The sequence below is a fragment of the Oncorhynchus nerka genome, linkage group LG25 (genome assembly GCF_034236695.1).
Source record: "Oncorhynchus nerka isolate Pitt River linkage group LG25, Oner_Uvic_2.0, whole genome shotgun sequence".
In the NCBI taxonomy this organism is placed as follows: Eukaryota; Metazoa; Chordata; class Actinopteri; order Salmoniformes; family Salmonidae; genus Oncorhynchus; species Oncorhynchus nerka.
The window spans coordinates 34,821,802-34,845,212 of NC_088420.1; the positions used below are offsets into that span (position 1 = coordinate 34,821,802).

Below are 23,411 nucleotides of genomic sequence, written 5' to 3' on the forward strand. Positions count from 1 at the left end.
CACACAGCCAAGACAACACAGAAGTGGTTTCGGGACAAGTCTCTGAATGTCCTTGAGTGGCCCAGGCAGAGCCCGGACTTGAACTCGATCAAACATCTCTGGAGAAACCTGAAAAACTCCCCAAATACAGGCGTGCCAAACTTGTAGCATCATACCCCAAGAGTCGAGACTCTAATCGCTGCCAAAAGGTGCTTCAACAAAGTACTGAGAAAAAGGTCTGAATACTTATGTAAATGCGATATTTAATTTGTGGGAAAAGTCAAGGGGTCTGAATACTTCCCGAATGCACTCTATATGGAAGTAGTTTAGTGCCTAAAATAAGGGGTTAAATACATTTAAAGAAATTGTTTCCTGATCTTTCTTATATCTCACTTTAAAACAAACTCTTTAATTTAATGTTTTATATATTTGTTTTAAGGGGTCCTAAAATTCAAATCAAATAGCAAAATAATCCTTTGTATGACCATTTTAAAACAAATCCATATGTTAGATTAGAAAACCCCTCCCCCGGTTTAGAATCAAATCTAATCTATAGGCCTGAGTAAAAAGTGATGCCAGGCCAGAGATGCGTGTCTGTGTGTGGCAGAGCGCAGAGGGGCGGTTTATGTTTGAGTGAGAGAGCAAAGTGCAGATTTACACTGCTCCAGGGGATTGTGGCCGGGTGGAATCAGAGCACTCTGCTTCTCCTCCAGCTAATTCTATCATTTATCAGAGTCAGTCAGTCCATTAGGGCCAGGCTGAGGCTGGCTGGCTGGGACTGACGGGGACAGGGGGTATATGAGCCCAGCTCATTAGACTTCACTGGGGTGGGAACACACAACAGCCAGACTACATCTCACACAGCCTGACTGTCAGCATGGAGACCACAGGCAGGGGCAGTGTGTTCCAGCACTGACCACACGCGGTCACCACAACCATGCTCAGCATAATGCTGCATGGCAGACTGATCGATACAGCAGAGCAGTGTATACCAAGATCAACATGGCAGGCCAGCCCTGAAGTAGGATTATACCACAGGCTCTGCCTAGTAAACAAAAGCATTACTGTGTATTATCAAAATCCCAATATACTTAGTGTGCCATCAGTAGCGGAGTACATAGAAATTCACATTCATAGATGGCCTAAACAGAGACTCAGGCATCGTTCCACTTAGTAGGCCGGCCGGCCCCCATTCCAAGCACACTAGCACAGCCGTTACACCACACAGCACACACCCACATTGTTTATATCATGTCATTAATATCCACTCCCTCCAGCCAAACCCAGGAGAGTGCCCTGTGATAATTCTCTCACTAGCAAGCCTTCAAAGGCCCTCTGACACTAACCAGAGAACAAGTGGAATGTGAGAGAGCAGAAGGAGAACCCCGTTAACAACTCAATATCTCCCTCTAGTGTTGATGAAGTGTGGTGCTCTGCAATGCCTCCAGTTGTTCCTATTTTTGTTGTTGAGGACCCTGTTGAGGTAGGGGTGTTTAGGTTTTGGTTAAGGTCCAGAGCCCTACCTTACACTCCACCACACTCTGATCAGATTCACAGGTGACATAGATCTCATCCACTGCCCGCCGCAGGTTGTCGAAGAGGAAGGCCCAGTATCGTGCTCGCAGGTCCACCTTGCGCGGCTGCCTGGCTTTGGTGGGACTCTTCTCTGCTCCCTTGTCAAGCAAGGCCCCGGCTGTGCTCTTGTTGTCCAGCCCTGTATTCTGTAGAGACAGCAGAAGAGGAGACAAAGCATAATGTTGAGGCAAAGAATAGGATGTTGCTAGGTCTACAATGCTCTCTAGTGGTACATGTGCTTAACTAGCAGTGAGCAAAATATTTCATCCATCTTTAGGTTTTATTATTTCATAAAAGAGGCAAAATTAGAATAAGTATGTAAGCTAATATTAAAATATGACAATATGCACACCTGTTTCTTATTCCTATGCAGTCCAGAGTTAATTCTCTGATTCCTCAAATTGGCATTTGTATGAGTCTTGGACTTCCCTGTGAAATATAAAAAATAAAAATAAACATTTAATTTCCAGAAAAACAAACTATTAGTCCTAAAAAAGCTTTTACATTGATCTGGTCACCCTTTGTTTTGCCAAAGATGGAATATGGCCTGTGGGAGTAACAAAACATAAAAGTACAGAACTGCACACACACAATACAGACTGACCCAAAGCCTTGCAAGAGAGAAGAGAACGCACTCTCTCCCTCCTCTCTCACGCTGTTCTCTGCACAACATTGTCAGTAGGTAGCATTCCCAAATACTGTGGGGAAACAACCCTGATACAATGACCACACGGCTGTGTGCATGAGCAGGTTCAATCTGTGATACCAATAACATCTTTCTGGTTTGTTGTCCAGTTACCCATTGCAGAACCCATCCAGACAGTTATGAAATATTCCGCCAGTGTTCAATCAAAGGACTAACTGGGTTAATTGTTGTGTGTTCCTAATCATGATCAATCATGTTTAAAAGCTAGCAAACTGACTTTCTGTCAACCCATTACACATTCCTCCACTACTAGAGGGTGTGAAGCTCATTAAATCAGAGTTATATTGATCTTTTAAATCTGACGAGGGACCAGTGAAATGACACATCACCTTGACACCTGTTTTGAATTCAGTCGTCTCAGGGAAGGAAAATATATGAAGGCCAATGCATAGAATAACAGAGATGAATCAATGGCTGTCATTTTGTTAAGGGAGATATTGTATTACAGCCAAGAGTCTGGACTCACGTGATCTTTCCCCACCACAATGCCCTTTGCTGTGCCTAAGTTAATTGATTCCTTTGTTCCAAATAGACAAAGGGCTTGATTCATGCACTGTAAGTCAATATCAGCACCTGCCACTGGAGGTGAACATTGGTTTGCCCATCTAATCAATTATATACCCAGCAAGACAACACAAATGTATCTGGTGAAAAACATAATGGAATCTACTTCAAAGAAACACGCATCTGTAAACATAAAAACAGTCATTCCTTTTACATCAGACTGATACATACAGTTTTATCAGGCCCAGTTGAGCGTGTGTGTGTGCATTTTCACTGACCTTCCTCCTCTTTGTTCTCCAGAGGAACACTCCAGGCAATGAGATTTCTCGCAGCACGGCCCTCTTCTGCCACAATCTTCCTCACCTTGTCATGGCTGTTTGACCGCCGAAAGGATGCCTGCAGACAAAATGGGGACCACATCAAATGGTACCAAATATCAAAAAACATGAAGGCATATAACCCAGCTGTAGGACTCCATGGATGAGTTCATAACATTGACAACATGCTGTGGATGAAAACTGGTGCTTTGTACAGAACAGTAGATTAATAGTACATTACTATGCAGCATAGTTTCCCTACATATACTGTAGGCTAGGCTACACTAGAGAATGTACACAAGTGTTTTATGGCCAAGGAGACCTGCCCCACACAGGTCATATAAAACATGTGATGTTTTGAACAGCACAAGACAACATGGCTCTTCACACCTGCGTGTGATGGTATGGTGCTTGGTAACAGGACATAGACACATAGGTATGGGTTTATCAAATGCTTTGTCATAAATAAATGCAGAGTACTGTGCTATAATAAAGACGTCTCTGAACGATGGGCTCTGGCCTCTCCCTGGGCACCTCATGTGACATTGAGTTAGTCATGCAAGTTGAGTGGATGCCAAAATCTCTTGCTCGCTCCGCTCTTTACCTCTTCCTCAAACACTCACACACCAACACACATGTGCACGAACACACACAAACACGTATGCATAGACAGACAAGCAGGCACATCACAGCATGGTCTAGATAGGATCCCATGCATGAACGCCAAGAGAAAGTCTGATTTACGCTCAATAAGCACTGAGTCCCACTTTGCAATGCCAATTAAAGACTCTGCCATTTCCAACTATTGAGAAAGCCTGGCATCTAGGTTTACGTTTTCTATAAGCACAAAATAAATTAATATGATTGTGACATTATCATACTGTATTGTTGTGCACTTCATTCCACGCATTTGAAGATGTTGCATATTTTCCACATACAGAATAGAATTGATTGACAGCGACACGATTTCGAGTTTAAATGCAAAATAATCTCCCGGTGGATAACAAAGTTAAATCTACTGGTAACCCAATTAGACTATAAAAACTACTACCTAAATTTGGACTTGCATATCAAAATCAGGACCTGAACCAGACTCAAGGTATTCTGTCCGCAATAGCAACCGAGTCATGTCATGAGAGATTGTTTTATGTCACTGCCATTCACAAAGACTACAACAAAATAATGACTTCCATGACACCTTTCAAAGAAACTAATTAGAACAACACTAACATTACCGTTTATCTACCAAATGAAGTGTCTTGACAATACAGGAGGTACTTCTATGTTTTAATCAAGCCCATGGCATCTCTTCGGTGTGGAACTCCCACACTATAGTATCCTAGCATGCTGACAGAACAGGCTACATGCCCATATGACTCATTAAGTTTTACACATGCATAAACAGCAAGCAGTGTCCTGGTCTGCTACCATTTCATGTCCTTCTGGAATATTCACAACTGACCTACTTTTAGTGAGCAAAACAATATCCTTTACATAAGCTCCATTCTATTACTATAGAAGAGCATAAGGACAATAGGATCAAACGCCAACATCACTGAGGCTGCACATCAAACAGAGTAGCCAAACCCCACTGAAAAGTAATAAATAGCAAGCTAGATTACCATCACAGCAGTGAATATACTGTACCGCCTGAGGCTGGCAATGCTTACAGAAAGGCTTTCCTGATCCACTTAATCAGCTGCTGCCAATTGGCCTTCACTATGGAATGTTATTTTTAGCTATTTTATTTATTTAACCTTTTAACCTCTAAGATGGTGCAGGTTGTTTTTTGGAGCATGTGTTATGCTAACTGGTTTATAAACTGAGCCTCTACATATGCACAGGAAAGGGCCGGTCCTGAGGAGCAGGTGTAGGGTTTTCATTCTAAAAGCAGGTCTACAGACACATGCAGCAAGTGGGAGTGAGAAGAGAGACAGAGATGAGAAGATACATACAGAATAGAAGTAGAGTCTGTAAGCAGGTTCCTCGTCCTTATCCGCCCCTGACATACTTTTGTAGCCAACTTCAGCCAACCTGTTTCCCCTCGACGGCATTGCCACTTGTGCAAGGTGACAGTGAATCGACAGCAGGACCAAAATAGACTGTATGTAGCTTGAACTGCTATAGCAACTTGCCCAGCTGTGTCAACTACTCCAATTGTGATTGAGCGAGCCGGGTGCTTAGCGGGCTGACGGTCCATTCACCCCAGTCTGATCTGTCTAGTCAGTGCTGAGCTAGTAGCCAATCACCCCTGCTGCAGACCACTGCTGCCTTTCTGCCTGCCGGCTCTCCTCTCCTCTCCTCTGCTATCTGTTTACAGTGTCTCTCCTCTTCAGTCATCTCACAGCGCTGCATCGCAGCCCCCCTTTCACTCCCTCTGCCACAGCACCGCGCAGTCATGTGGTATTGGAACTGACTAAAATATTTCCTGTATATAGTATGATTACTTAATTGTGTAGTTAATATTTCTTATTTATGTATTTTTTTTCTAGTAATGCATTGTTATTGATTATTGTATTTTTGGGTTGAGTTTGCAAGACAGGCATTTCACTGTACTTGGGCATGTGACTTTAAAATTAAAACTTTAAATGTGCGCACACAGTAGGCCTGCCTCTCAGACCCTGTCCTCCGCTGCCAGTGACGTGTGAAACTGCAGGCTCAAGGAGTGTGCTAATGTAATCTTGCGCTCGCCAGAGAGGCTGAGGCTCAGCAACATCCTATTGGACTCGACAGTTGATGAATCATACAAGGCTGGAAGATAAACACAAAACCACATGGTCTTTCTGCAACTTTGTGCCAAATTAGTAGTTTCACAATGAATGTTGTGAGGTCTGCAGCAGATTTCATGTGACAGCAGGTTCTCTTTTTGAAAACACCACTTTGCCTAAAAAAAAAAACTGTTGGTGTCATCAGCAATGCATCCCTGTATTTTGGCAGGTCACTGTAACCAATACATACAAATTCTATAGTATATATTTTCCTGTCAATACATCCTGTGTGAGGGCATCCTATACAATAAGTGTAAAAAAATAAAAATAAGAACACCCGCTCTTTCCATGACATAGACTGACCAGGTAAATCCAGGTGAAAACGATGATCCCTTATTGATGTCACTTGTTAAATCCACTTCAATCAGTGTAGATGAAGGGGAGGAGACAGGTTAAAGAAAGATTTTTTAAGCCTTGAGACAATTGACACATGGATTGTATGTGTGTGCCATTCAGAGGATGAATGGTCAAGACTAAATATAAATGCCTTCGAAGGCGCTACTACAGCCTGGGGTTCGACCCCTATCGTGGCCGGGAGCTCAATATTAATAGGAAGGTGTTCCTAATGTTTAGTATACTCAGTGAATTATTGAAAGGTGGCTAGCCAGTAACTAGCCAAGTTAGTTAGCCATCAAATATAAGCGTATTAGCTAGCTAGCTATCTGAACGCGGTCTTAATTTGCAGGTCATAGTTACATTATAGTAGAACTTGAAAATATAGCTAGTTACAGTACCTTCAAGGCAACGGTTATTGGAGTATTCCTGCTTTTTCCTCCTCCATGCGAGGACCCTGAGCTGTTGCTGCCAGACCTCTCCCTCCCGTCCCCGCCTTGTCCAATTCTAATACCGAATCGGTGCTGGCCACGCCGTCGTCCATCGTTGCGACTGTCTTTTGACATTTACGTAATTCAATTCTCAGGGTAAAAGCTAAACTTCTTAGAAAATTAGCTAAATTGATGTGTTTTATGTGTTGACGGAAACGACATAAAACACCATTGACAGTTATAATCTATATAGCATTTTGCCGGAAGTGTATGATAAAATGTATGACAGTTTCAGACTATCCAATCATTCATTTGTTAGGCGGAAACAGAAGAAATATAAACCAATCACAAAACAAGAATTGAGGCTAGGGGGGGATTTAAACTTTCAACCATGGCAACCAAATAAATGGGCGGGACACATATGAAGTAACGTTTTTTTTGTCAAGTCGATCTGCTCGTGTCCTCTTGCTCCTGGAATCCTCATCATTATTGGACGTTACTCAAATTTTAACCCAGATTTTGCCAGCTGGGACGAGGAATTGGCACAAGCAAAGGTTTGTTTACGACAATGTTCTCCTAAAATAGTCTGGAAGTCACTCAAGTTAACTTTACCAAACGTCTGACCAGTTCAGAATCCTCAAATTTTGTCAGACACTCATTGTCAACAACTCAGTTTATTTCAGGAAAATGCTCAGCATTATTAGCTAACAATAGCTAGTTAGCGTCCTAGTAACCGAACGTTACATCAGCCAAGAAACTTAGGTCTATTGTTTGTCATGGTATGTTTTTGAGGGGGGGGTCAATGACTGACAGCAACACTTTGGTTGCTAACTATAGTTAGCTAACGTTAGTCGTTACCAAGCTAGCAACAGTACTGTATTGTTGTAGCCCAAACTGTCCAGTCTCTTTAATGTCGACCACACCAGGTAACTCAGCGTCTTCGCGTTTCATACAGCTAATAGTAGGTGAACCAGAACCAGACGGTTACACAATTGATATGTGAAATACATATTCTATGATTGTTAATCTATATTCTTCAAGTTTACGAAGAATGCTAAAATCATAACATGACGATTTTTTTTTCTCCGTCATAGATGAAATACTCAGTTATACCCATTACATTGCTTGTAATGCACTGTGCCTTTGGAGAGAGCTCCCACAATCATGAAGATCATTATGTGGGTCATCAGCACAGCCCCGAGCACGACATGGATCTCCTATTGGGAACTGAGGTTGTCATTTCTCTCTATCATCTGAATAAAAGCCCCTTTCAGTCATATTCGCTATCTCACCATTTCTATAACTTGGGGTTTTAGGAAGAAGATGGAATAAAGAAACTTAGTCCAGCTGAGCAAAGGAACAAAATTATGGAAATCCTGAAGAAGATTGATAAAGATTCTGACAAACATTTAACCTCAGGTAAAAATACATTTTAAAAAATGGCTTTGTTTTAGGATGTATTTTGACTTTCATATGAAAAATGAATCCCACATTGTTATAAAAAATGCATACAGTATGGATACTGTATGTGTAATCTACTGCCTGTACAGTATGTGCAATATTTTGTCACTACAGAGGAGATCACACTATGGATTCAACATGTCTACAAGAAATATGCATTGGATGATGCAGAGGAGCGCTTCCCTGAATTTGACACCAACAACGATGGTGTTGTGTCGTGGGAAGAATACAACATGGTTGTCCATGAACGAGTCATTAATATTGATGAGAATGCTTTTCTGGAGGATCCAGAGGAAGAGTCACTCAGATTTGTATGATCATCTTAGTTGTACCAGCCTTTATTTTATTGTTGACAACATATGGATTGCACATGCTCTACACCTCACAGTACTTATCAATCTTTTCCTTTTTAGCTCCACTTAAAGGAAAAGAAGCGCTTTGATTTTGCTGATATGGGTGGCACGCCAGGCCTTAACCTAACTGAGTTTCTTGCATTTACACACCCATCAGAAGTGGATTACATGGCTGTAAGACATTTCCACAAGCTGTTTACATTTGTATCCACATGAGCAGAATCAAATGTTTGGTGTGGTAATATTTAGCTTTTTTTTAATTTTAGGATTTTGCGGTTGAAGATGTGTTAAGTGAATATGACACAGATAAAGATGGGTTCATCAGTCTACGTGAATTTATTGGAGATGTTCGAACTAATGGTAAGCACAGAAGAATGCTTTGTGTTTTTCTCAACATATAATGGTTTGTAAGGGTTCAGTTGGCTTTCCTGCTGTAGTAATGTGTGTTTGTGTACTTCAGAGGAGGATGACCCATCAAAGTGGGAGATTGAGGAAACTGTCCGCTTTGACGACCTCTATGATCAAGATAAGGATGGCAAGTTGAATCGAGAGGAGCAGCTCCGCTGGGTGGCCCCTAACAGCTATGGCTCTGCACGGGAGGAGGTGAGTAATCCCTATACTACCGTGTCTCTGCATTCCATGGACAGCCATGCCTCACTAGGGTGCTCTAGGAGTGCCATTTCTAATTTGATTATAACATATTAGTTCCTGTGCAGTCAGGGTTTGGAAACATTTATACATTGGTTGGTATGAATGGTATCCCCATTGAAAGTGGGTGTATCGATCAGTTCTCTTCAGTTTGCTTGAGTTCTTTTGCTTTGCTCTTATGTTTTAACAGGCCGTTCACCTCATCAAAGAAATGGACCAAGATGGTGATGGGAAACTGTCAGAGGCAGAGGTTTTGAAAAATCAAGACATTTTTATGAATAGTGAAGTAACAGACTATGGAAGGCAACTGCATGTGTCACATGATGAATTATAACATTTTTTTTTTTTTTACTGTGATGTACAATAACAGTTAAAAGTTTGGACACGCCTACTTATTCCCTGGTTTTTCTTTATTTTTACTATTTTCTGCATTGTAGAATAATAGTGACGACAAACTATGAAATAACACATGGAATCATGTAGTAACCAAATAAGTGTTAAACAAATCAAAATATATTTGAGATTCTTCAAAGTAGCTACCCTTTGCCTAGATGACAGCTTTGTACACGCTTGGCATTCTCTCAACCAGCTTCATGAGGTAGTCACCTGGACTGCATTTCAATTTACAGGTGTGCCTTGTTAAAAGTTCATTTGTGGAACTTCTTTCATTGTTAATGTGTTTGAGCCAATCAGTTGTGTTGTGAACGTTTTTTTAAAAAGTGCAGTCGCATAAACCATCAAGCGCTATGATGAAACTGGCTCTCATGAGGACCGCCACAGGAAAGGGAGACCCAGAGTTACCTCTGCTGCAGAGCATAAGTTCATTAGAGTTACCAGCCTCAGAAATTGAAGCCCAAATAAATGCTTCAGAGTTCAATTAGCAGACTTGCCTAGATAAATAAAGGTTAAATAAAATAAAAACAGACACATCTCAACATTAACTGTTCAGAGGAGACTGCGTGAATCAGTCCTTCATCGTCGAATTGCTGCAAAGAAACCACTACTAAAGGACACCAATAAGGAGAGACTTGCTTGGGCCAAGAAACACGAGCAATGGACATTAGACCGGTGGAAATCTGTCCTTTGGTCTGATGAGTGCAAATTTGAGATTTTTGGTTCCAACCGCCGTGTCTTTGTGAGATGCAGAGTAGGTGAACGGATCTCCGAATGTGGTTCCCACCGTGAAGCATGGAAGTGTGATGGAATGGGTGTGCTTTGCTGGTGACCCTGTCAGGGATTTATTTAGAATTCAAGGCACAGTTAAGCAGCTTGGCTACCACAGCATTCTGCAGTGATACGCCATCCCATCTGGTTGACGCTTAGTGGGACTATCATTTGTTTTTCAACAGGACAATGGCTCAACACACTCCAGGCTTTGTAAGGGCTATTTGACCAAGAAGGAGAGTGATGGAGTGCTGCATCAGATGACCTGGCCTTCACAATCACCTGACCTCAACCCAATTGAGATGTTTTGGGATGAGTTGGACCGATTTGTGGGAACTCAGACTGTTGGAAAAGCATTCCAGGTGAAGCTGGTTGAGAGTGCCAAGAGAGCGCAAAGCAGTAATCAAGGCAAAGGGTGGCTACTTTGAATAATCTAAAATATATTTAGATTTGTTTCAACACTTTTTGGTTAATACATGATTCCATATGTGTTATTTCATAGTTTTGATGTCTTCACTATTATCTTCACTCTTATTATACAATGTAGAAAATAGTCAAAATAAAGAAAAACCCATGAATGAGTAGGTGTGTCCCAACGTTTGACTGGTACTGTATATATATTTTCTCAGTTCAAGAAGTCTTAATGATTTACATGTAACATTTCTGAATGGGTTTTTCAATGTTTTTAGGGTATCCATCTATCAAATGACAACCAAATTTGAATGTTATCTTGGATGCAGGCTGTCTGTGTTAGCTAACATCACACTGAAGCTCTTCCTCATTTGAGTCAAACGAGTTAACTTCAAGCCATGTCTACTGACTGGGTGTTTCCTGTGTGTGGCATTATAATTTTCACTGGCTTTGATCCGGCCTCAAAGAACCATAAGTGCCTTCTTTACTGAATGCCCTCACAGAGGATATCACATTTGATCTACTGCTGAGATGACTTTACAATTCCAAGATGTATTTTGGGTGAGTTCACTTTAATGTCTTTACTTTTGACTAACCACTTTGATGCTCAATCTATATGATCTTTATGGATAAGATAAGGTTGAGGTAATTTAAAAAAAAATGCACTGCACAGAGGCTATCAGCAGAGACGGCTAAATTATTTACTGCTTGATCCAAACTATATTGTGGTAACAGCACCTGAGGCAGTACACCTGTGTCAGAGGAAGACCTTTACTAAATTAAACATTGTTTTTTTTCATTGGCTCTCAGATTGTCATCTTTACAAATGTTTGTTCTATGGTCTCACAGCCAACTTAGTTCTTTTTCTAAACATACTAGACTAAAACTTTATTTCATATGCTATGATGAAGAAATGTACTTGTGTAATTTTATGTGGAAACTTGCTTTTCAATGCGTGGCATTAATAAATGTGCTAGTGTGTTATATTTAGTAATTTATCTAAATAACTAGGCCCACAGAACATTGTTTAACTTATTCTCTTGGCTGGATTGCTCATTTCTGAGTGTCAGTACCTCTATGCTGAGTTTCCTGTAAAACAGGCTCTTATCTTTCTGTATTTGATCTTCTGACTGTGATGCATTGTCAACTGTAATCTACAAAACTACAAATAGCTTCTGGGTTGATTTGCATAGCAGGCTCAGTGCAATAATCCCCTTCTAACCTTTGCAAATAAAAATTACTTTATTGTGCATTTTTTTTCTTATTACTTTGTATGAAATAGTTTGGCATTGAATTATGTTTGATATTGTATAACACTTGTGCAATACTAATACCTGTATTGTACATTCATTTATAAATGTTTTACTTCACATAGTACACAATCATGCATAAGCCAAAGTTCAGCTAACAGACGACAGTCAATGGTTTGCTGTTGATACATGAGGCGGTCAACAGTGGAATCCTTTTTGGCTGCTAAGGGGTTTTTATGACTAAACTACTATTTATGACTGTTTTCCTGTGGAAACTGGGTGGTATGTAGTATAAGGAATGAGTGATACAGTGTGGGCCAGCAACATCTCCACTGAAGGCCTACTACAGTATGTGATATGTGTCATTTAACTTATAACTTTCACCTGCACTGGCATTCAATACTATTATATACACGGCATCCATGAAAGCATTTTGTTTTGACAAACACCATAAATCTGTAAAAGTGTCAAAAGCTGCTGTAACTGAAAGATTAATGTTTGCATCTATTTTTCAAAAAGGACTTTCTTTGTACCTTTGTATTAAATCTTTGCATTTTCTTTGAAGTTAAGATAATTCTATGATTCTGTATGGTTGTAGGGAGTGGATTTCATCAGTAATGTGGGATATGAGGCTCTCATCCAGAGACTCTGTGAGGGTCGACGGATGTGCAAAGACATGGAGGAGCTCTTGAAGATGAGGTAGTTGGTGGCAGCAAAGCAGTTCCTACATTGTGTATGAAGTTATATTCTGTCGCAATTATAAGTTAAGAAATATTGTGTTTCCATTGGATAGGGCATCTGCTGAAGAGAGATATGGCAAGGAGTTAGTGATGATTGCACGCAAGGCAGGGGGTCTCTGTGAGATCAGGTGAGTAGCTCTGCTCTCAAGATTCATGGAAACGCAATGCCTTAAGTTTTGGTAGAGAGAGAGGTGTGTGTGTGTGATAATGTATTGTGTAAAATAAATGTATTTGCACTTTCTCACAATTATATTCTTTTCACAGCACTTTGAGAGCATCCATTGACCAACTCAAAGTCCGTAAGTAGAACATAATTTCAATTGTCCACTTCTAGCTATGGAGTTGAAACATCTGTAAGCAGCACTACTTCATCCCAGATTTGTAATGTTGTGTTACCTCATGTTTTGTAGAAATTGAGAACATTGGGAACCTACACATACAGCTCTCTGGGATGTTAAAGGAAGAGGTCAAGAGGATGGAACAGTTCAGAGATCGACAGAAAGAGCAGAGAAAAAAGGTTTTGGTTTGACATTTTTAGCTTTCACCTAAACAAGGCCTAAAGACAATCTATTGTTTGTGCATGGTGGTCAATATCTACATAGAGCATGTTGTACTGTTAAATCATGTACTTTAATTTCAAATGTTAACCATTTGCTGTTTAAGGACAGAGAAAGTATCCGTGGTTAGATGAGATGAATCCACTATGGATCTGTAATTGATCAGCTATTTTTGCATCAGTCACAGCATGTTTTTCTCTGTCTCAGTTTGAAGGTGTCATGGACAAGGTTCAGAAGATAAAGGTGTCTTTATACAAGAAAACAATGGAGGTGAGCACAGTTCCTACCAAAAACCTTCTTAATTTCTTTATCTGTATTCTCCTTTGTGTGACGTGAAACCCTATTCCGTATAGTATGTCTGTGGTAGGTAGGGCTTAACTCAGTGTGTCAGGGATATTTTAGCTTTACTTTCAAAGGTCCTTTAGTTAGTATGGTTCAGAAAAACCATTATGTTTTTCTGTCAGGTGAAATTATATACCGGTAAGGGAATTTGTAATGTTCTCGAATAATAGGTTGCACCAGTAAGAGCATACAGATAAGAAAGGAAACAAAGAGGGCCATTCAGTGGAAAGCCGAGGGAGCGCCTCTAAAACAGAACTCTCAGCTCAGGAAATCCTGCTCTATTTGTTTTATTTTAGTCTCCCTGCTTGCACATGCATCTCTCGCTCTCGATTGCACTTTCTGTTCCTTATTTGGCAGCAGCTTCATGAAAAGTGTCAAATAATAATAGCTGTCTTAATCTAATAATTGGAGTTAAGTAAAACTGTGGCGGTCACACAATTTTGTCAGCCGGTGATTATCAAACAAATAACTGTCAGTCTCATGGTAATTGACCGTTTTATTTTATTTAACCCTTATTTTGGAATATCTACATTTTAAAAAGTCTAATAAATCCATGTAATATAGCCTACATCTTCACAATAAATCCATTATTTTAGACAGGTCTAAAGAAGTATGATATTAAGAAAATGTAGTCTATTTCAGGAGAACAGAATAGCATACTCTGAGTTGTCCTTATGTTAGGTCCTGATCTGGCTATGCCAAATGGCTGTGGGCTACACTAGTTCATTTAGCAGACAAGATTTGCTTAGAATTATGTGGCATGCATTATTTTATATTATTTTATAGTATGAAGAAAACAATTTAACAAAGCTGAATAAAATAGAAAGTATATTTTCTCCAAATGATTTGAGTTCACACATGCTGCTATTCTTTGTTGAGTGGTTAACAAGGAAACGGTTACCCCTATATGCTTAATTTCGAGTTATTAATGTAACTTTAGTTGTTCTACAAATGTTGGGCAATATGTTTTGATTTTTATTACATTTTAAGGCTGCATGATGCGACTCAAATAATGATTTGAAAAAAGTTGCTTGAAAGGCATGAGCTCTGCTTAGGTTTTTTGCACAGACTAAACACAATTCACCAGTCTCTCATTCACAATTTGACAACCACTTGATAATGCCTTGAATTTCACAGCTGCATTCCCTTTATGTGGCCGTAATGCACCCTAAAAAAATCCATTCCTTTTGCGGCCAGTGGCCGTGGTGCCCTTGGGCCCCGAGTGCTGCGTTGTGCCCTTCTCCCCGAAGCACCTCTCACTCACATGGCTCTCCATCACGTGATCGGGTCTATCCCCCAGATACAAGTGAAGACGGACACTTCCGGGACGCAACTGCGCGCGTCCTTATCGAATTCCGAGGTGCATATTGAAGATATTGGAAGAACTGTCCACATTTACTTTTGTCAGCCAACAAGATGAGTAGGCTTAATGAACAGCAAAAGTACTAGCCTATGTCAATCTACTTTCCACCATAGTACAAAAGTTGACCTATTTTGTGCGAGAAATAAATATTCCGAACATAGCCTGGGGCAATTGTGGGATGCGATAGATCCCAAATTAGTACAACCACTAGCATAAAAAAAATGCAATGTGGCTGACCCAACAGATCTGAACATTTAGCGTAAAATGTTGATAAACTATTAGGCTTTTTCTTCACATTATAAGCACATTGTAGGTTCTAAGCATGAATGTTCCATTTGCTGGAAAACACCATTATCAAAAGTGCCCGCTAAGGCGATTATGCATGTAATGCTTTTATTATAAAGGTGCATTTTTATGGTGAAAATTATCTTCCAAAAACTTGAAACTCATGCCCTGTTTACAGTGCCTTCGGAAAGTATTCAGACCCTTTGACTTTTTCCACATTTTGTTAAGTTACAGCCTTAATAACAAGTTCCCTTTCTGTGTGTCCTTTCCCAGTCTAAAAGGTCCTATGACCAAAGGTGCAGAGAGGCAGATGAGGCAGAGCAAGCTGCTGAGAGGATGAGCAGTGCAGCCACCACCACACCCAAGCAGGCTGAAAGGGTAAATCACTAAACTATCCATGCACACTGGACAACACATCTACTTAACTGACAATGGAAACCAGGCTTAGAAATATACCATTCAATTGTATGAAATCGTAACACAGTGCTCCCTGAGTATTTGTGTAAAATGTAACATACAGTAGTTGTAGGTCAGTCTGTAGGCTATATGTTTTGAATTGTAGGAATAATAACAGAGGATGTGAATTGCAATGAATGGTTTGACTTTCATCATAGAGTGAATGTAAACACATATTCTGAACTGTTGCTGTGTGGGGCATAAAGCAAAACCCATGTTCATGGGGATTCCTGCCACAATCCCCTTCAACTGAGTGATGAAATATAAATTGTTATTTCTGATTACTGTTCTACCATTTCAAATCAAATGTTATTTGTCACATGCTTCATAGACAACATTTGTAGACTAACCATGAAATGCTTACTTACGGGTCCTTTTCCAACAATGCAGAGTTAAGACAAATAACATGAATATATATAGGGAGTAGAAAATATCATGGCTAAAGAGGGAGTACCAGTGCTGATTTGATGTGCAGGGGTGCGAGGTAATTGAGGTAGGTACTTTACATGCACTGAGTATACCAAACATTAGGAACACCTTCCTAATGTTGAGTTGCACCCACCACCGTCGTCGGTGATCAGGCCTACCACCGTCGTGTTGTCAGCAAACTTAATGATGGTGTTGTCGTAGTGCGTGGCCATGCAGTCGTGGGTGAACTGTGAGTACAGGAGGGGAATAAGCACGCACCCCTGAGGGGCTCCCGTGTTGAGGGTCAGCATGGTGTATGTGTTATTGCCTACCCTGACCACCTGGGATCCAGTTGCAGAGGGAGGTGTTCAGTCCCAGGGACCTTAGCTTAGTGATGAGCTTCGAGGGATCTATGGTGTTGAGCTGTAGTCAATGAACAGCATTCTCACGTAGGTGTTCCTTTTGTAGAAGTGGGAAAGCGAGGTGTGGAGTGCAATCAAGATTGCATTCTCTCTGGATTTGTTGGGGCGGTATGCGAATTGGAGTGGGTCCAGGGGGTCTGGGATGATGGTGTTGATGTGAGCCATGACCAGCCTTTCAAAGCATTTCATGGCTACAGGTGTGAGTGCTACGGGGTGATAGTCATTTAGCTTGGTGTTCTTGGCCACAGGGACTATGGTGGTCTGCTTGAAACATGTACTGTAGGTATTACAGACTGGGTATGGGAGAGGTTAAAAATGTCAGTGAAGACACTTGCCAGCTGGTCTGTGCATGCCCTGAGTATGCGTCCTGGTAATCCGTCTGGCTCACACATGGTTCAGTGTTGCTCGCCTCGAATTGAGCATAAAAGGCATTTAACTCGTCTGGTGGGCTCGTGTCACAGGGCAGCCGTTAGCTGGGTTTCCCTTTGTAATCCATGATAGTTTGCAAGCCCTGACACATCCGACGAGTGCATGAGCCGGTGTACTAGGATTCGATCTTAGTCCTGTATTGATGCTTTGCCTGTTTGATGGTTCATCGGGGGACGTAGCGGGACTTCTTATAAGCATCCAGGTTAGTGTCCCGCTCCTCGAAAGCGGCAGTTGTATCCTTTAGCTCAGTGTGGATGCTGCCTGTAATCCATGGATATGTACGTATGGTCACTGTGGGGGCAATGTTGTTGATGCACTTATTAATGAAGCCTGTCACTGATGTGGTAAACTCCTCAATGCCATCAGATGAATCCCGGAATATAAACTGTCCTGTAGCTTAGCAACCGCTTCATCGGACCACTTCCTAATTGAGCGTGTCACTGGTACTTCCTGTTTGAGTTTTTGCTTGTAAGCAGGAATCAGGAGGATAGAGTTATGGTCAGAATTGCCAAATGAAGGGTGAAGGAGAGCTTTGTATGCACCTCTGTGTGTGGAGTAAAGGTGACCTAGAGTTTTTTTTTTTTTCTCTAGTTGCACAGGTGACAAGCTGGTTGAAATGAGGTAAAACGTATTTCAGTTTTCCTGCATTAAAATCACCAGCCACGAGGAGCGCTGCCTCTGGATGAGCATTTTCTTGTTGGCTTATGGCCCTGTATAGCTCGTTATGTCTTAGTGCCAGCATTGGTTTGTTGTGGTAAATAGACAGCTACAAAAAATTTAGATTAAGTCTCTCTTGGTAAATAGTGTGGTCTACAGCTTATCAGGCGAGCAGAACCTTGAGACTTTCTTAATATTAGAGATTGCGCACAAACTGTTGTTAACAAAGAGACACACACCCGCCCTTGAGTTTATGACTCTTGAGCCATGACTCCGTGAAGCATAGGATATTACTGTTCTTTAGGTCCCCTTGATAGAATAGTCTGGAACGGAGCTTGTCCAATTTGTTCTCCAGTGATCGTACATTAACCAGTGGAACAGATGGTAGAGGCGGTTTATCTTGAAAAAATCACTTAATTACTTCTCATGATGTAATTGGGAGATCATTTCCGTACTCTTTAGCACTGACATTTATTTATTAGTTTCCTGTCAGTGACAGTAACTTCCCTGTTCGTTTGCAGATGCACAACAAGTCTAAGCAGTGCAGAGAGGCAGCAGGAGAGGCAGGTAAGAGATATTAGGCTATTGAGCTCCTATCATTCCCTGTTGTTGTACTCCAAATAAAGGCAGTCCATGACTTGAAATCAAGATTGCTGAAAAGCCATAGCATGATTTGACCATTTGTTTTTGTCTCCCTTTTATCACCATAATGCTGAGGTTTACCAGAAATTAACGGTTGTAAATGTTTTCAGTTTCAGTTCCTCTTTCATTAAGTAATCTTAAAATTTGCTTCCAATTTGCAGATTATATTTTTAAAGGCCATATTCACTGAGTGTACAAAACATTAAGAACACCTTCCAAATATTGAGTTATTAGGAAGGTGGGTTTTTTGACTGTCAGAACAGCCTCAATTCATCGGGGCATGGACTCTATAAGGTGTCGAAAGCGTTCCACAGGGATGTTGGCCCATGTTGACTCCAATGCGTCCCACAGTTGTGTCAAGTTGGCTGGATGTCCAAGTTGGCTGGAAACTGTTGAGCGTGAAAAACCCAGCAGAGTTGCAGTTCTTGACACAAACTGGTGCGACTGATACCTCTACTACCATATGCCGTTCCAAGACAGTTAAATATTTTGTCTTGCCCATTCACCCTCTGAATGACACACATACACAATCCATGTCTTAATTGTCTCAAGGCTTAAAAATCCTTTAACCTGTCTCCTCCCCTTCATCTACACTGATTGAAGTGGATTTAACAAGTGACATCAATAAGGGATCATAGCTTTCACCTGGATTTACCTGGTCTGTCTTATGGAAAGAGTAGGTGTTCTTAATGGTTTTTTTTTACACTTAGTGTATATTGTCCCTCCACTGTGACAGAGGATCCAATGAATCTTCAAAAATGATTCAGTCAATAACTGCGTATTATCTGAATACCACCTTTGCTTCTTTGTCCTCAGAAAAACAATACATGTCAAACATTGAACAGCTAGACAAGATTCGCCAAGAATGGGAAACCACACATGAGAGCACATGTGAGGTACATTGAGGCATATTCTAATGTCATTGCAATGAATGCAAGTTGGATTGTACAGTATGATCAGATAAACTTTTCTGAAATTACGTAAATATTTTCTGTCAAACCAGCTGATGGTCCACAGATTGTTGTAAACATGGGATATAGATATGGGATATAGCATTCTATATAGATATTTTGTACAATGGAGGATTGTTTTGCAGGTCTTTCAGCAGCAGGAGGGAGATCGTATCAACATCCTAAGGAATGCCATCTGGGTCCACTGTAACCAATTCTCAATGCAATGTGTCAAAGATGATGAGGTTGTTCAAGTTTGTTTTGTCTTACCAAGCCATACTGTAATCCACAATATCAGTAGTAGCATTAGTCAGCATTTTAAAGCATGGTACCATGTATACCACCAGTGTGTAAGAAAAAATATAGAATTTGTCTCAACTGTATCATATAGTAGCTGTAAGACTACTCAGTAATGATGATAAAGAGTATACTGAATGTGTTTGAGCCGTGCCCAAAATGTACTTTCAGTGTTATGAGGATGTGAGGAAAACTCTAGAACTGTGTGACATCACGGTAGACAACAACTGCTTTGTTGAGATGAAAAGCACTGGCTCAAGTCCACCGGGTAGGTAGAATACACCACCTGTCCTGTTTCCTGGTTTGTGCACATGAATATGTTCCAGGTCTGAACATTTCAATATTAACTCTTTAAATGTCATCATAGTAAAATATTGTGGCCTCATTGAGAAATAATATGTTCACCCTTCGTTTGAACTTTGCAGTGCAGCCATGTCTCTGTGATACACTCTTTACTTAGGCCTTGGGTGAGTTTGCTTTGCTGAATGCTTGTCGTTTCTCCCCAGCTCCCATTGTGTTTGAGAACTACTACGAGAGGGAGCCCTCGACAGACACCAATGGCAGTGCCCGCTTTGTAGGAGGAGTTATGAAGAGGTTAGAGATACTAAGATTTGTTTTTGGACTACAAGAATGCACATTTGAACTCATGTAACCATCAAAACAGCATGTTTACAATGTGAAGCAAAGTAAACTCTGTTTAATTACTTTTAGGTTTTCTAACCTTTTGCAAGGCAACTCCTCGGCTGGCTCCAAAATTAACGTCAATGACTGTTCACAGCCATTAGCCCCACCTACTGGTTTGTATGCTGCTACAATTACTGTAAATAAGTGTGGTACCAATAGAAACCATTTGTGGACGGGGAGAGATGTTTTTTCACAGTCATTATATTGTTACTTGTCAGGTAAAAATACATTTGAGATGGAGAGGATAACGATGTATGTTCTCTTTTTATGCCTCCCCATAACAATGCATTGTGTTGATCTTGTTCCAATTATAATGTGAAAACATACATTAATAGCCCATAACCTGATCATGCAGGCTTTCCATCTACTTACATGATCCCCAGGGGGCACAAACATCCACCTGATTTCAGGTCAAATGTCCCTTGACGCAAAAGTAGCTGTTGCCACAATATTAAGCAGGGTCTGACACTATATCACATCACACTACATTACATGGGCTTACTCTTTGAGTTCAGTCAATAGCTGTGGTACTGAGGTTTCAAACTGCCAGTGATTTGACCCAATAACTGCATGCCTCAACTACTTCATGTGTAATCCTTAGCCGACACATCAGATGGAGTGTACGCCTCCATTCCTGGATTTCAGCCAGTTGAGCCAACCATCTCAGAGAGCAGAGAGAAGTACCAGGCGCTATATGACTATGAGGCTCAGGTCAGAATGCTCTGACACCCTAAATGCCCACTTTCAACATCTAAGCCTACATCTAAGCCTACATTCACATTTCTGTGACATTTGAACCACAGCTAAACCTAACCTGTCCTTGCCATCTCTAGAGTGCGGGTGAGCTGTCCATGTCTGGAGGGGAGATGGTGGTGGTCATTGAGCAGGGTGTGGATGGCTGGTGGACTGTGGAGAGGAACGGTCTGTCAGGACTGGTCCCTGGATCCTATCTGGCCAAATAATGAGCTCCTCTTGGCACAAGTAGTAAGGCTGGAAGGCCCATAGCATAGCCCTACCCTGCATATGTCTTAGCTAGACTATTTCCTCTAAGCCTAACAGTGCTGATAATGTTAGCTCAGTCTTGGCTATACTGTATGTGTTGTTGAGTGACCTCACTGACCTGAGACCATGGCTTTATCTAATGATGGAGATTATTAACTTATTTGTTGTCAAGATGGAAAGAGATGTGCACTTACCTGTTTTACTTTCCTCTCAAGTCAACAGGCAATACAGTTTGTGTTGTTGAACAATCCTACTGTAGCCAGGACAGCTGAAAAATAAAGCACTCTAGTTTTTACATTTGGTTGAGTTGTCAACTAAGGTGAATTCAAAGTGAAATCAACAAAAAAAATGGCACTGTCATTGGATTAAGGTTCAAATAAAAAATTTCCCTTACGTTGATGACTTTGCAAATCCAATCAGTTTTTCAATGTCATCACATATAATTGTTGTTGTTGAAATGGTTTGGAAACAACTTTGATTAAACCAGTGTTTTTCCCAGTGGGTAGTCACTGACCTATTAATATGCTATAGTATTGAATAACACCTTGTGTGTTTGAGCAACTAATAAACTGTCCACATGCTAACTGTCCAAAATACAATGGCTTAGATCAGGGGTGTCAAACATACAACCTGCGGGCTGAATCCGGCCCGTGAGGCGGTCTAATCCGGTCCCTAGTTGGTCTTGAGTTGTAAAAAAAAACATGTATTTTATTTTTTAGAAATATATATTTTGGTGGCTGGAAAACAAACTCGATAAACTTTTTAAAAAATACTAAAACTAAATTGAAACTGAGTAGAAATTATAATGGGGAGACGGTGGTGGTCATAGAGTTTCTTGTCTGTGTCCAGCACACAAAAAAATCACAGAAATGAAAGCTTGCCAGTCAAGGAGCATTGAAAATACCAAAACCGATGGATAGAGTATTTTTTTGCCAATTTTGCCAGTGATGAAGTATAATCAATTGTCAGGGCTCCCAGGACCTCGTTGAAGACCGAATGCAGCCCCTGGGGCAAAATTGGTTTGATGCCCCTGGCTTAGATGAATGTAGGGCGATATTTCTAATATCTCTTTCTACTAGAATGCTAGCAGATACCCATAGACTTCCAGTCATTGCGCTAACGCAAATGAGCATTGGCTCGCGAAACTACCTCTAACTTCCTTCATACTAGACACAGAGACATAAAAATGGTATCCCCTGGTTCATCTGACTCTGGAGAAGTAGATAAAAGGCCTCATTGTCAAAATCCTGAAGTATCCCTTTAAGCGAAAAATTCACCAGCAGGCAGAGCAAGCAAAGGGAGGCGGGAGGAAAGGACCGGACAAGCAGAGCACTGACTGTATGCTAGCAGGATAGTCCATATCTCCAATCATTTTTGCTGATAGCGCTGTTGTTTCCATAAGTGGAAGAATTGGTCTAATTTAGCATGTAGCCTATGGTAAAGCCTCAACTCTACCTCTTCCAAGTCAGATGAGATTAAATAAAAGTGAATCATGACATTGTTTTGTGTGACTACAGCACCAGCGATAAATCGCAAAAATAGAGACAAGTTTTAATTGAGCGAGGCATCAAAGTGGCCAACCTGCCCGTCCAGCTTCAGTTGGGTCATTACAATGCATTCTAAAATAAATCTTGCACGCTCGCCTTTGGTGAGTTTAGGCCATTAGGGATACTATTTGACTTTGACCATTTTAAATGTATTTATGAAGTAAAGGAATCTAGCTTTGGACATGTTTACATAAATATTTAGAAATGTTGGGATGATGACAGCAATAACTAGCAAATTAAGATGTCAGTTTTCTTTGCAAAGGTTAGCCAGGCTTGTTTGACTGACTCCATTTTTTATAAAATACGTATAATTTTCTCTGAAATACCAATCCTTTGATTATGTGTAAAGAGATGTGTATTTCAGAGGTTACACTCACACGAGTAATCTATGCTCTATTATGTATACTGGACTAAATTAAACACACAACATGCAACAATTTCAATGATTTTACAGTTCATATAAAGAAATCAGCCAATTGAAATAAATTCATTAGGCCCTAATCTATGGATTTCATGACTGGGTAGGGGCGCAGCTATGGGTGGGTCTGGGAGCCAATCAGAATTAGTTTTTCACCCACAAAATGGCTTTATTATGGACATAAACACTTGTTTCATCAGCTGTCTGGGTGGCTGGTCTCAGACGATCCTGCAGGTGACAAAGCCAGATGTGGAGGTCCTGGACTGGCGTGGTTACATGTGGTCTGCAGCTGTGGGGCCGGTTGGACGTGCT

The 23,411-nt window shown here is 40.8% G+C and overlaps 3 protein-coding genes across 11 annotated transcripts in view; 2 read left to right on the plus strand and 1 right to left on the minus strand.

Annotated features, from left to right (window-relative positions):
* Positions 1-6,871, minus strand: part of LOC115109416 (S phase cyclin A-associated protein in the endoplasmic reticulum-like) — a 95,191-nt gene extending 88,320 nt beyond the window's left edge. For 6 of the 8 annotated variants that reach the window (XM_029634297.2, XM_029634294.2, XM_065009752.1 and 3 more), the window contains exons 1-4: positions 6,584-6,871; positions 3,043-3,160; positions 1,907-1,983; positions 1,503-1,700 (exon numbers count right to left, since the gene is read on the minus strand). In XM_029634297.2, coding sequence (XP_029490157.1) covers positions 1,503-1,700; positions 1,907-1,983; positions 3,043-3,160; positions 6,584-6,748 — 558 coding nt within the window. In that variant the 5' untranslated portion in view covers positions 6,749-6,871. Of the gene's footprint in view, positions 1-1,502; positions 1,701-1,906; positions 1,984-3,042; positions 3,161-5,036; positions 5,151-6,583 lie in introns of those variants that run through there. The other 2 variants (XM_029634298.2, XM_029634295.2) reach the window with 1 other exon arrangement.
* A 158-nt stretch (positions 6,872-7,029) lies between these two features.
* On the plus strand, positions 7,030-11,900 carry rcn2 (reticulocalbin 2). The gene is made up of 8 exons (XM_029633473.2): positions 7,030-7,167; positions 7,708-7,845; positions 7,930-8,032; positions 8,189-8,385; positions 8,488-8,601; positions 8,694-8,787; positions 8,888-9,030; positions 9,266-11,900. The coding sequence occupies exons 2-8, from the start codon at positions 7,708-7,710 to the stop codon at positions 9,407-9,409; spliced, it is 933 nt and encodes a 310-aa protein (XP_029489333.1). The 5' UTR covers positions 7,030-7,167; the 3' UTR covers positions 9,410-11,900.
* LOC115109419 (proline-serine-threonine phosphatase-interacting protein 1-like) lies at positions 11,123-21,533 on the plus strand. Of its 2 annotated transcripts, XM_029634301.2 has the most exons (15): positions 11,123-11,211; positions 12,499-12,599; positions 12,694-12,768; positions 12,905-12,939; positions 13,051-13,157; positions 13,405-13,467; positions 15,461-15,565; positions 18,081-18,126; positions 19,018-19,097; positions 19,298-19,396; positions 19,620-19,716; positions 19,955-20,042; positions 20,160-20,245; positions 20,734-20,843; positions 20,966-21,533. In XM_029634301.2, exons 1-15 carry the CDS (start codon positions 11,182-11,184, stop codon positions 21,092-21,094), a joined length of 1,251 nt encoding a protein of 416 aa, XP_029490161.1. In that variant the 5' UTR covers positions 11,123-11,181; the 3' UTR covers positions 21,095-21,533. The 2 variants fall into 2 exon arrangements, with proteins under 2 accessions (XP_029490161.1, XP_029490163.1); XM_029634303.2 differs by lacking the exon at positions 19,298-19,396.
* The last annotated feature ends 1,878 nt before the right edge of the window (positions 21,534-23,411 follow it).